This window comes from Buceros rhinoceros, unplaced genomic scaffold (assembly GCF_000710305.1).
Source record: "Buceros rhinoceros silvestris isolate BGI_N320 unplaced genomic scaffold, ASM71030v1 scaffold1095, whole genome shotgun sequence".
NCBI lineage: Eukaryota > Metazoa > Chordata > Aves > Bucerotiformes > Bucerotidae > Buceros > Buceros rhinoceros.
The window spans coordinates 50,013-63,796 of record NW_010413238.1 but is presented as its reverse complement, the minus strand read 5'-3'; the positions used below and the strand labels follow the sequence as shown (position 1 = coordinate 63,796).

The 13,784-nt window shown below is 37.6% G+C and overlaps 1 protein-coding gene across 1 annotated transcript in view; it reads left to right on the top strand.

Annotated features, from left to right (window-relative positions):
- The first annotated feature begins 8,793 nt into the window (after positions 1-8,793).
- The window catches only part of LOC104493882 (adenylate cyclase type 1-like), a 47,400-nt gene continuing 42,409 nt past the window's right edge, over positions 8,794-13,784 (top strand). The window contains exons 1-2 of the mRNA XM_010136644.1: positions 8,794-8,814; positions 10,900-11,049. Coding sequence (XP_010134946.1) covers positions 8,794-8,814; positions 10,900-11,049 — 171 coding nt within the window. The remainder of the gene's footprint in view (positions 8,815-10,899; positions 11,050-13,784) is intronic.

Genomic DNA, 13,784 nt, shown 5'->3' with positions numbered 1-13,784 from the left:
TAATTTGGGCAGGCGAAAATGTAATTGCTTGGTATATTTCTTACACCGAACTCATTATGCAGTGCCTTACACTGGAAAAATGTCTCACGCAATGTCCCTATCAACACAGGTCTCTAAGGGTAGACTTGTGTATAATTTATGTAATCTGAACACTATTACAAATGTATGTTAACATGTATAAAGTTATTCAGAGTTCTTTCTAAAACTTTAATCCCACTCTTTGTCTCAGTTCCTGTGCTTAATTAATTCTGACTATAAAAATAGACTCATTAATTACTCAATATGAAAATTTTGTTTTAAAGAAATAGGTTGTTTTTTTTTTAACATGCCAAAGCAAAGCAATATAGCAAATGCAACCGTTCATAACAGAATTTAAAATAAATTTCAAAATATTAAAGACATGTAGATAGACTGGCAACAGTGACATAACTGCAGTAACTAAGTCTTTAGATTACAGTGTGGAAGCCTAAGCTATTAAGGCAGAAAATGTGCTATCATTCTGACTTTCATGTAGATATGCAAGTAAACCATACTATGTGAAGTGACTACTGACAGACTTTAGCCCACTGGTTATGGACTATGCATTTGGGATTTTACAGGTAGTCAAAATAAGTGCACTGGAGCAATCATTATGTCTCAATGTAAAGAGCAGGGTTGTATCTCTAAAGTTGTCAGAACTTTGAATGAATGTCATGGATTTTGTCTCTTACCAGTGTTTTAGCTGGCATTTGGATTTACTAAAAAATACTGCTAGAAGTTGCTGAAGACCTCTAAAAGACAACAAGTAGTGTTCCTGTGATTGGTGGTTGTGTTAGTTCAGATTAATTTTTAAGTAAAAATACCTACTGAGACAGACTTTTATGTTTGCAGACATACCTTTCCTCTTCAAGCACTTGTATTCTCTTTTCCCTGAGTATGCTTCATTTCTTTGTGCAAAAAAGAGTGCAGTCAGCAAGCCCTTAAGAGGGAATTTGTGTGTGGTTAAGAAAGATACAATGTGAAGCCATATGACATATTACAGTAGCTGCAATTGACTCTTACTATTTTTTTACCAATGAACAGCTTGCTTTGGGCTTAACATATTGTCTTCTCTGTCTCATCTGTTTTGAAGCAGAATAAGGAATCACTGATGTATTTTGTTTTCCTCTGTAATGTTCAGAATTATCAATAACTCAGTTAAATCCCACTCTTTCTTTAAAAGGGCATAAAATTCTGCAGTTTGCAATCTCTTATAATATGTACCATTAGAAATAGCAGCATTTCTCTTATTCACATTCTTAATTTGACGGACAGCCTTAAGATATGCAGATCTGACCAGACATTCAAAGCAGAAGATAGATCCACCAGACGGTTTGTGGGAAGGAGGACTTTCATTGTTTAAATGAAAGTTGGGATGAGTTTCTGAGTATTCTGGTAACTACAGAAGTGAAAAAAAAAATCCCATGAAGGCATGTCATTTACAATTCAAGTAGCAGTCCGTGAACTTTACTATCGTCTCTTTCATTGAAATAAAAAAACCCCAACCCCCTCTCCAACAAGGCAGAACAAAATATGACATTGGCAATAAAAAAAGAAGAAAGAAAAAAAATTAGTGGAGTGTTCAAATTGTGAATATATTCACAAGATATATTCGCAACATTTCTCTACATTCACAATGTAGAGAAATAAATTTTCTCTACATTTGGCATCATATCTGTAATTCTAGTGCCCTGATTATTCTTTTGCTCTTTGTTTCCACTCAGAGAAGACATGTTTCAGTTGGACTTTTTATCATTATTTTCCTTCTTCCTTTTCCCATTTTCTCTTTATGCCCATTTATTCCTCTTCTTCTAAAAACATACTCGATTTATGTCCTGTTATCTCTTACACTCCTCCATGTTTGTGATTTAATACTTTGATTTATTTCTGCAGTTCAACTCAATGTATTTAGGTGCTTGGCATTCACAATATTGTGAAAAATATTTTCTTCTTACATTCAAAAAATGTTACATTAAAACAGAACCAGAAAACCTACACATGACAAGATGATCATATAATGCAAGAAGGTATTAGTCATGTGCTCTCTTGATACTTCTTTAAAAGCACCTGTTGCTCACAAAATTAGCATATTGTTCTTTCTGAGGGTCTGATCTGGCAGTAAGGTTTTTACAAATCTATATGGAACGCTTCCCAACCATGGAATAATGCCTCCAGTTTTTCGCACACTTGAACTTTTTTAAATCATACACCATGAAGATTCTAACAACAAACTTGGCTTTTAGGATTGACTAACTGAAAATGAGTAGAGCTTGGTCCTTTGGTCCTAAATGTTTAGAATTTCTTTGGCTTCTCCTGAAACCTTCAACTAATGAATTCAATTGTTAAACAGAGTCATTAAACAGAAGTATATCCTCTTGTTTTCGTAATAAGTCTCTTGAGTGCAGTAGTGACTGGAAATGTATTTTTTAAATCTTCTATCAATTTCTTGTTTGATCAGTTGCTTAGTGCTTACTGTATAGCTCTCTTTGTAGAAATAATTTTCAAAATCAAACAAGAAAATGGCTAGCATTGTCTACTGCTTAAATTGCTCCTTTGAAACTTCGACAGTATTAAAGCTCTCAAGTGCCAGCACTGACAGAAGATACCATAGCTTAAATGACCCTGCAGAACAAAAATCTTATTATCTGCAGAGACAGTTCTTGCAATTAGTAAAGCACGATAGGAGAAGAGTAAACGGGCTCTGTCTAATAGAATATAGCTTCCTCAAGGCAAACTTGTTCATCTTTTCAGGACATTTGACCAGAAGTGGCATCATTCACCAACTGCTTCTGATATCTGCATGGAAAGGAAAAAATGATAAAAGAGATACAAGAGGACATTTGTCAGGTCTAGCAGGCAATCCTTCTGCTGGAAAGAGAAACCAACTGAGATCTGTTTAGTCTTAATGCAATCATGTTTTCGCCTAGCCGTAGACAGGCAGCCAAAGCAGCAGTGTGTGCACTTTTTCCTCTATCTCCAGTTGCCGTCATTCATCTGGAAAAGGACCAGGTGTTGCAGCAGTGAGTGAGAATCAAGGCCTCACAGTTAGGCAGTCAATTTAATTTGCTGGTGACTTTCTAGAAGACTTCTGTATACTTCTTGATATTTTACGGGCAAACTTTTTTTAGTGGCATAAAATAAATATGATGTCCTGTGCTTGATATGAAAAATGTGTACCTGACACTGCTTGGGTTACCAAAAAAGTCTTGAATTTGCTATATAGGACCTTAAGTAATGCATTTCAGCATGATTTGCTAACAATGAGTTCATTACAGTGTACTATTTGGACAGCTGCTTGCACTTAACTTGCATTTATTTTCTCATCTGTGATACATCTGTGATTATACCTTACTGACATACAAGTTGGGAACCTCGTCGCCTCCATGGCCATCTCCCAGATCTTGAGAAAGTTCTCTGAAGCTAAATTCTAAAAAAACACATAGACTTTTCAAGAATGGGTGTTGCATTTCCTAAATTTTATGCACCCAACCTTTCATGAGCAAAATTCAAGCTCTGTTTGGAAGTCGCCTGTGAATGGCACAAGAAAGTGCCACTTGAGTACCAAACAGGTGGTGCAGTGTCTGTGCAGCATGTGTAATAAGCTCTGGTACTTTGTCCCCAGCAGCACAGTTCCTAGGCTTGACAAGACCGAGCTTGATATGGAGAACAGAGCTTGGTCTGGAGAACAGAGCCAGAATCTGGAAGACTCATGTTTTGTCACCAGTTCTATCACTGGTGGGCAGAATTAGTCCTCCAGCCCAGCGCTGTTTATTGGCAAAGCTTTGTAGAGCACTTCTGAGTTTTTACAGAAAACACTTTGACAACTAAGCTAAAGCTGATACATGAGAGCTCCTGAATGAAAAGCTGGAAGTGTGTTCCAGCTGCCAGAACAGTGCACAGCTACCAGTCCTCAGTAAGCCAGGCGCAGAGGAACATTCTGGAGTGTGTTTTATGGATATAACCAAATCAAGCTGCAGGAGCATGAGTCAAGTGAGTTCACTGGGCTGGTAGCACACAGAGGGGTGCAAAATGAGCATGGCTGGAAACCTGGTAAGGAGTCTGTCCCACCCAGACTGGGCAATCTTCCTCCTGGGTTGTTGCAGTAGCAATCTGAAAACATGGCACCCTTGCTGAACTGAAGCCATGGCCTCATTTTGTGCTTCTGTAGGCTAAGAGCTGTATACTAGATAAGAAATCCTTCCTGTCTACAGCAGCCAGACTGAGGCTGTTACATGCACAGGGCTCAAATAAAAAAAAAAAAAATTGCATTTAAGATCTGAAGGTAAACTATAGTTCCCACCAAAAGTTTCAAACTAGCTTGGATTGTGTATCCCCACAAGTATTTATTTTTATGTATTTAATTACTGCAGCTTTTAAAAAATGTATCAATCTGTTCAGATGGATTCTTCTGGGGAGACAAGTACTGGAAAGGAATTGTGTATTGCATACAGCAAATGCAAACAGAATTTGGATAACGGACTACTTCACTATGCTCTAATTGCACAACGTGGCATTATACTAACTAATAGGAAAAGAGGAAGAAAGCTGCAGATTTTTGGTTGATGTAGAACAGCTTCAGGGGCTTATCACTTGGACTCTGTCAAGCAAGTAAATAACATGCACAAATAAAAAAAAAATACTTGCCATAATTTCTATAACAATGGATTCAAATGGCTTTGCAACATATTCCAAGTCTTTTGTGATAGATAGAAGCTATTCATAATGCTTGGGATCAACTGCAATGTCCAAAAACCCCCAAACCATAACAAACTACCTCAAAAGCACAGAACTAAGGGCTTATTTATTCTATGGTAATGTATAATACACTGTAAAACAATGCAACAGCGAAATCAGGAAAGAAATGTAAGTAACATTTACCTTTCCCAGGTCAAAGAAATGTGTAGGATGTGACATATAAGCCAGTTAGCAAGAATATTTTGTCTTTTTTCTAGGTAGGTCATTGTGTCAGCTTTCCACGGATGGAAGTGACTGAGACCATGTTATTACACTTAAGGTGTTCTGCTGTGAAACTGTTACACACTCTGGAGTGCAGTACCATAATATCAGAGCAAGAGAAAGCTACAGCTGAGATAGCATATCTCCTGTATCTCATCTGAGAGGAATTCATAGCCTTTCATATAGTGAAAACCCATGGAGATCAGCCAGTTCTCTTGTGTACCTAGACTTGACTGATTGGATGACTGGGAAATTATTTTAAGTTCACATATAATGTTCTTCAGATATTCTCTTCTGTCTGCAATAGCTCTGGTGCTTCTGTGGGCTTTGGACTGAGTTTGTTGCCTTAGGTAAAAGTAATCTCCAGTTGTCTATCTGTAGGGTTTGCTTTGATATATGGAAATATTGCTGACACTAACCTCGACTGGGCTTAGTGGAGACAAATATGAAATCAAAAGGAATAATTAATATTGTTCACATGCTGTCAAGAACCTGCTCACAGATGTGTATCAGTACACACGCTATGTATAAAAAAGGCTTCAGACGGAGATAATCAGGACATTTTCTCACTGCTTTTTTTTTAATTCTAAGGTGCAACAGCCCAGTGGTATACTTGGCAAGTTTCAAACATTACTTGGCAGTTGTGCCAACCATTTCTAATAGAATACTGCTATGCATTTAGGTCTTCTCCCCCACTCCCCCACCTCCGCCCCCCCCCACTACAGCTTTTATGAAGTCATTCATTATTTGGAATGGTTTGAAGTGATTGAGAAATTCTGCTTGGAGGTATTTCGGCATGTTTGCTGCTTGCAGTATTTTCCACCCAGGTCTTTATTTCTTATTTCTAAAATTTTATTTATCAGGGCTCTGTGGTATATTACTTGTAAGTCCTCTGGTATTTGTCCTATTCCCTAAAAATCAGCTGCCCCCCCTTTTTTTTAAATAAAAAAAAGCAGGTAAGAACAAAATTCTTGTGCATAAATGCTTTTTTCTGTCTTCCTAATGAATAATAATTTAAAAAACCAAACCAACCAACCAAACAAAAAAACCCGGAAGTCTTGCTACATCAAAATAAAGATTTAATTTGTTGCTACTGTGAGGGTTATGGAATTTGAGTTCCTTTGAGAAATTCACTAAAAAAAGTACCACACCTCACAATCTCAAAAATAAGACCCTGAAATTAATGTCATAGATTCATGTCATACGCCTGAGCGAGAGTATTGATGGGCAGGCAGTTGATACTCTGGGACTTAAGCAAAGCAAATACTTGGTATCTTCTGTAATTGTAGATACCTTCATTAGAATGTTTTTAAGCTGCAGTACTACATAACATTTAGGATTCAAAATTTGTCATTACATCAGTTCTAGTTCTGCTATTCCATCATAAATCTTTTCTACTTAAACTCAGAGGTAAGTGCTTCTGACAGCAGATAAACAGCCAATGTGTAACATTAGAGGGAGGTGCACTAACTGTTCTCCCAGTGCAAGTTTCCAAGTTAAAAGGATGTGTCCTTTGGAGAAAGATGCAATAAATGAACTTTTTAACACTGGGGAGCTAGATGGCTCTTGATGACTCTACTTCTGTAGCCTGTATTTTTTAGAAAGGTTTATGGCATTTATTTTAAGCAGTGGTTATAAGTGGTGTCTTGTACTTTGGTCAAACAGAGGGAGAGACACAGTGTATTTCTGCAATTACACACTGTGCATCTTAGATATCTTCAAGGTCTCTCTTAACTTTTGTGGTTCTAGTCACCCCTATTTTCACCAGCTACTGTTATTTTCCTCAACAGTGACATCTCTCATTCAACATGTTATCACTGAAATAACTAGTTATTAATCCCTTCTTAGAGTAAGCTGTAGATTCAGGAGGGTGCGAATGAAGACAGGAACTGTGGAGAATAGCACAGCAGAACAACATTGCCTTAGAATGTGGCATAAGCCACATTTTTAGGACAAAAATGAACAAAAGAAAGGGATGTTTATTCAAAGTGGAAATAAGATAATCTAATCTGGAGAAAAATTGTCTGGCTATCCTTTCTGGTAAGAGGGCGTGTTTTTGGGACACAGTCAGTAACTAAGGAGAAGCTCTGTACTCTGGTGTTATGCCACCTCAGCAAGCAGGGGAAGCAGATGTAGTGTCTAAGTGTTCTCAAAAGGTTGCAAAGTGAGTTAAAAGTGAATTACCAAACTTAACAAAACCATGTCTGTATCAAGAGGCAATTGTGCATTCTCTTTTATCTAGTCTTGTGCTGTAAATAAAACACTGCTATAATGGTAACATTTTCCATAACAGGAAAAGAGAAACTATTTTTGTTTAAACTTGTTAAAGGTCTTGATCATGATATCAACAATTTTGATAAACAGCACAGTCTTGCCTTGCTTTTCACAAGTTTTAATGGTGGAAGCACTGACTCACTTTGGTAAGCTGTTCATGACTCTTTCCTCAGAGGTATGCCTCACAATAGACATTCATATTTCACAGTAATGCCATATCTCAAAGTGTTTTGACAGAATGAGTAAATGTTACATTGTCTGCATAACATGAACAACAATAGCGGCACAGAAATTATTTGCAGTAAAATTCAATCAACAGAGAAAACCGGGAGTAGGATTCAGGCCCTCCATACCTCTCATTTTACCAGGTATCACAGGGTTAAGACATACAAGAACTACATTGGTCCAGCCTTTTCTGCAAATTTCAACCTTCACCTGGAAATGCTGGCCATATTTTCTACATATTCCACTCTTCTCTACTTCATGTGAAAACGTGAGAACTTACGCTGCTGAGAATAAATTGAATATAGATATTAGCCAAATTAAATTATAATCCTGGGGGAGGTAACTATTGACATCCTTTCTCAGTCCCATTCACACCACAATTCCAGCTTTTCGAAAGCAGAAGTATAGTGAAAAATGAAGGAATGGTTTAAAATTAAATTCCGTTACATTTCAGCAGTTCTGAACGCCTCAGTACCTCTTCAAAAATCCGTTGTTTTAACAGGAAGTCTCTCAAGGAAGTTTCAGCACGTAAAGCGTATAAGTTTTTAATATATATATGTGTATATATAGAGGTACATATTTACATATTAGAATGAAGGGGACCTGGAAATGGCATGCATTTGAGAAACCTAGAGAGAGAGACGTATGTAGTGTGCAATTGGGGAAAAAATAGTAATTAAGCAGAAAACAGCTTGTGGAGGGAAGTAACTCTTATCTCGGGAGACAATCTGTCCTACTTTCTTTTCTCACACTTTGAAATCTATGAATCTTTTACTTGCTTTATCACTTTTACTGATTCCCCGCAGGCCAGAGCCGACAGCTACGCCTCTGTTTTATTTTCCACTGTTCAAAGCATGTCAGAAAATTACTGATGTGGAGTCTGAAAGTGGCTGCATGATTGCAGGAACCCACCTACTGGTTAACCTCAGTCCAGGTGATCACTGTTGCTTGAGTGAAATTGTAATCATAGTCACAGAACAGCTGGCAGATTGTTCCAATATATGGTCTTTTTCTGCTTCCAGTTGAAGACCAGAAGCTGAGTTGACTTTTTTTAATTCTCTCTAGAGTTAATTATTTATGTCTTGGGCCACTGTGATATCCGTTCATAAAGGTTGTGTTAGTTTTTCGCCAAGTGTTATTAGCAGCTGTTTTTATAGGGACTGGGTCAAGCAGTTGCACTGTCTGTAACTGTCTGGACTGTTTATTCCATGGACTGTCTCTACTGCCTTTGAATATGGCCTTTATAAAGCCTTTCTATTTTTATTCCATTACACTTCTAAGAATTGGCTTTAAAATACAGTGTTGTCACTATACTTCGGCATGATAAAATGCAGGGATAAGGTGAGTATGGCCGCATTCATGTCCAGGATTCTACTGGAATTTCTACAGTAATTTCACTTTAGTAGGCTTTAACTTGTGCTGAAAATTTATACACCCCAAACAGTTCTCTGTGTGCGATGAAGCAAAATAAAGCAGGATAGGAATTGCAGACTGTTTATGCTAAGCCTGTATCACAAGATAATATGTTCATGTACTGCTTTTCATCTTCAAAGTTTTACCATCTGTATTAACATCTCTGAGAAGCCACATGGAAGTAACTGTTATATGAGATTCTTAGATTGAAATTCATCTCACTGATGGCAACTGATACTTCATTTTGCAGCTCTCAGGAGGAAGCTGTAACACCGTTCTTCTTCACTGGTGTTAGCTCTTGTGAGATAACTGGGAATTTTGGATATCTGAGGAAGAAAACACTAATGCTAGGCACAGTGCCCTTTATTGTCACAGGGTATCTTGATTTTGTGCTGGTGAGAACGTTTGCAAGGAAGTTGTTGATGTCCTGTTGACTAGTAACAGTCAGGTATGAAGGCAAAACTTAGAGGACTTGTGAATCCGTGAAGCTCTGAAGAACCAACTCAGAATGACCTTTCAATTCTCCACACTATACTGAGATCATAGGAGATAGAGATGTGTAATACCTTTAGTTTCATAGATCAGAAACTTCCTTCTTATTTTTGTAGGTTGAAACATTTCCCAAAGGCTCTCTAAAATCAGCAGGGCTCTACAATGATGATTCTTTACAGTCACATCAGTGATTTTAATTTTCTTAAATTTGATTAGGGTATTGGCACAGATGGACTCACTATGCACTGCAGACAAGGGCAGTGATCTCTAATTTACACTAGCAGATCATGCAACAGTAAAGATGTACTAGCTTGAAATGTATACCTTGAATTAAGAAATAAATGCCACTTATGTGGCCTTTATGAAGTATTTTAGATGCATAGGAATTTAACATGAGTCAAGTTATTTGCTGTAATGTCTTTCTCTGCTCTTATTATACCAAATCTTGGCCAATTTATGTGCCAGCTGATTTCCAAAATTTTGGTTTTTATGAGTTTCATGAACCTTATGATGCTGTAGTAATAACCAGAGTAAATATGGAGAATGACACTGAAGGATATTGGGTAAACAGACCTTATTGCCTTCTTTCTAGACAAGCGCTGCATTGCATTGCAGAATTTACACACTGAAGACAGGTTTCAGACATCAGAGATGTGGTGAAAAACTCAGACGAGATTATCTTGGATAGGGAGATTGTGTGCAAACCACTGTTAAGTTATTTAGGTTAGTTAACTAACTTTACAATAAAAAAACCCAGAATGGCAATTGAGTCCTTTATGTGTCCTTCATCCAAACGCTGTTCATAGAAATAATTTCAAAGTAATTCATTGTCCCTGCTTACAACATTGTGGAGGGGGTTGGTTTGTGTCAAGGGCCAGCATTTCAAAGCACTTAGCACCTTCTGAGACGCCTGCTGCAGGATAATGTCAACAATGTTTTGGATGATTTCTCAAAAAATACAGAATATAAAAAATACATGTCTATACTAACAGTATAGATATGGGAAGAGAGGCAGATATTCCAAGTGAAACTGCACAATATGAAAGCTTGGGGTACCCAGGCACATATTTTGATTTTGTCAGTGCCTTTCTTTTCAACTGTATATAAAAAAAGTGACGCTAATGTCACTACTTTACAAAGGCATTAGAAAATAATTCAGTCTCCCAGACATCTCACAATTGAACAAATGCTGAAGATACTGCACTTCTTATCAGGTGGACACACCTGCCAATGGGCTGATGAAAGGATTGATGCTGAATGGAAGTGATAAACCACAGATCATCATAAGAGAAATTAACTTCAGCAGATGCAAAATTCTGTATTACGCAATATTGCTTGCCCAGAATTGTGGTAGCTGCTGTAATTGTTTCACTGCACTTGGACTGTGGGAAGGCAGAATTTTTAAAGACAGTGGCTTTTTTTTCCTTTTTAATTTTTATTTTATTTTATTTTCCTGAGTAAAAATGTACAATAAAAATCTGTATTTTAAAATATTAATTTATTTTTCTTTCTTTCTTACAGCTTGCGGCCAATGCAATCCTTTTTGTCAGTGTAAATTTGTATGGGGTCTTCGTGAGGATTTTGACAGAAAGGGCTCAAAGGAAGGCATTCCTTCAGGCCAGGAACTGCATTGAGGACAGGCTGAGGCTGGAGGATGAAAATGAAAAACAGGTCAGTTTCTAAGCCTTATTTCTTTTTCTCTGTTTCTTCTGAGATGACTGTAGTTATGTGAACCACACATCAGGATGTTGCTGCTGAGCTCATGATAGGGCGTATGTGTGTTTTCATTGTGAAGGAAGGGTGCTGCCTGCCCCCACCTGCTTCAGCTCTTCCTCCCCAGTGCATCCACACTCTTCATTCTTCATATGCAGTGCATACAGAAGGAGCAGGCTGATCCCACAGCTACTGTCAGCTCCAGCATCAGAGGGGATGTATTTTAGGGCTGAGGTAAACCTAACACACTGCTGCAATCTAAGATCTTGGGGTTTTTTCTGCATGGATGTTTTTGGGTGGGTGTTAGATATGCTGTAAATACTTTTCTTCTGGCTGTGTGTGCTATAACCTGTTTGTATTCATGACACCTATAAACAAAAGTCAACATTTTAGCTGTGATAACCTATTCCTTTTCTCAAAAACCATCTTAGTAATTTGATAGTTTATTTCACACAATTTTTTCAATTAATCTTCCTAGCAGATTTGGAAACAATGAGAAAAACTGCTATATTGTGGAGCTTGCTGTTGTTACTCATATCTGAATCGTAAACCTACTAAGATCTGTTCATCTCTAAGTTTGGGACTAGATTTTTCTTTCTGTCTAGGTGATAATAGAGGGCCATGCTGGAATACATAGATTGACCTCTATGAAATGATAGTCATCTATGCCAATAAGGGACTTAAGAGGTATTCAAATCTTATTATACAAGATGTCAGTGTCCTCAAAGCTTGCATACCTCGCACACTTTTACTTCTCTTCACTAGCAATTTCTCTAGCAACTCTATTCCTATGCATGAAATAACACAGGTCCTTAAGTGCTTTCTGTTATGACTTGACTAATGCATTTTTATTTTTTTAATATGTATATAATAATGTATATTTTGTTTTATGTATATACTCTGTAATGAGTAGATGTCTTCTCTGAACAACTGCATATCTTTGGTGGCTGTGTAAAAATGTTATTAAGACCAGAACCTTTAGGTTTGATTCTGGTCTTTCACAATCCAAAGCTGCAGGTTTTCAAAGTCATAAATGTGTTACAAGCGAATTTCTATGGGATTTAGGCAACCCTGCCATTTGTGCCTTTGAAAACCCACTTCTGGGATCCCACATGAAAGTAATACTGATTTTTCTGTTTCTCTAGTTAGAACATTACCAATCTGTCTTATTTTATATTTTATCCATGCAATCACAAGAAAGCAAAAAGATTACACATAAGTACCGTTACGATATTATTATACAATAATGTATATTTTTGTGTTATATATATTGTATTATATTGCAATGTATATATTGTATTATATTGCAGTATATATGTCAATGAAGAGAATACAGTTTTCTCCTGCACTTGTGAAATTAACTTTATACAACACAGTAAACTCAATACAGTGAGCATATTAACATATGCTGACTAGCTGTCAAAAGTAGCAGCAAAATACTTTCTGTGGCTCCTCAATACAGTGAGCATATTAACATATGCTGACTAGCTGTCAAAAGTAGCAGCAAAATACTTTCTGTGGCTCCTCTCACACTACACTAGAATACTTCTAAAACCAGGGTGAGAATTAAGGCATGACTGCAGACTACAGAATTATTCTGCAGTTGCTGTGGCATAATGTAGTCTAACTTTCTGGCTGGCAACACTCAGGAGTGTTTGAGGAAAAGAGGCGTTGCTGATCTACTTCAGTTTTTGTGATCATTCCTGTAATTTTGGTCTCTGAAGTATGATCATTACATGTTGAAAAGGACTGAATTTTTTCATTAGATTTTCTTGTCTCTTTCAAATGCTTTGACCTAAATACCGTAGCCCTTTCACACTGAAAACTGTAATCCAAAATGCTAAAACCTTTCCCTGGTATTTCTGTGCCAAGTCTCTAAAGGGAACGGGAAGAATATGCTCTTGGCTTTTAAACATACAAAGACTTGTGGAGTTAAAAGTGTTGACTGTGTAAGACAGATACCACAGCTGAAACTGTAAATGAGATTTCTTCGTCTGTGTCCTACGCACAATGATTCTCCTCATACAGGGTGCATTTGTAGTAATAGTCCCACACGATAGCCTTGATAAATCTATTTTTATGAGCAAGACTGAAGATCTCATTTGTAGCATCATACAGGAGTTTGCAAGTAGGCTTTGAAAGTGTTGCTGGGGGGAAGGGGAGCATATATACTTTATTTAAAAATCCAGTTTAGTGTTCATCCTGTTGTCTGTTCTCTGTGGTCACAACAAATAACTGACCTCGATGGTGGCATCTTCCATTTGTTGTGTTGCTGCCTGTAACATCAGGAGTGAAGAACAAGGACCAAATAGGTTTTAGACTATGAGCAAGTAATTATTCTTTCGCTTGGGATAAGTTTCTTCTCTCATTGTCTATAAATATCAGCAGCAAGACCATCCACTGCAGAGCAAGCAGTTTAGAGTAAATATTGTGAGGTGGGTCCTGTTCCCTGGATCTATGCATGTTCTCTTCCTGCTCTGTCAGAGCACCTGAGCGCTTCTCCTTTACTCCCATTGCACCATCTCTCTGTGTCCATTAATTCCAGATCCACCTTTGCCCAGGTAGCAAGCAAGGCACCGTCACCCTGCTCCCTGGAGCACTCTAAGCATTAGATGTCCCTTCCAATCCTGAGAGCAGCCTTCAGGCAGTGCTTCAGCCCTTCCCAAGTGAGCAAGAAAGGAGCAAGCAGGAAT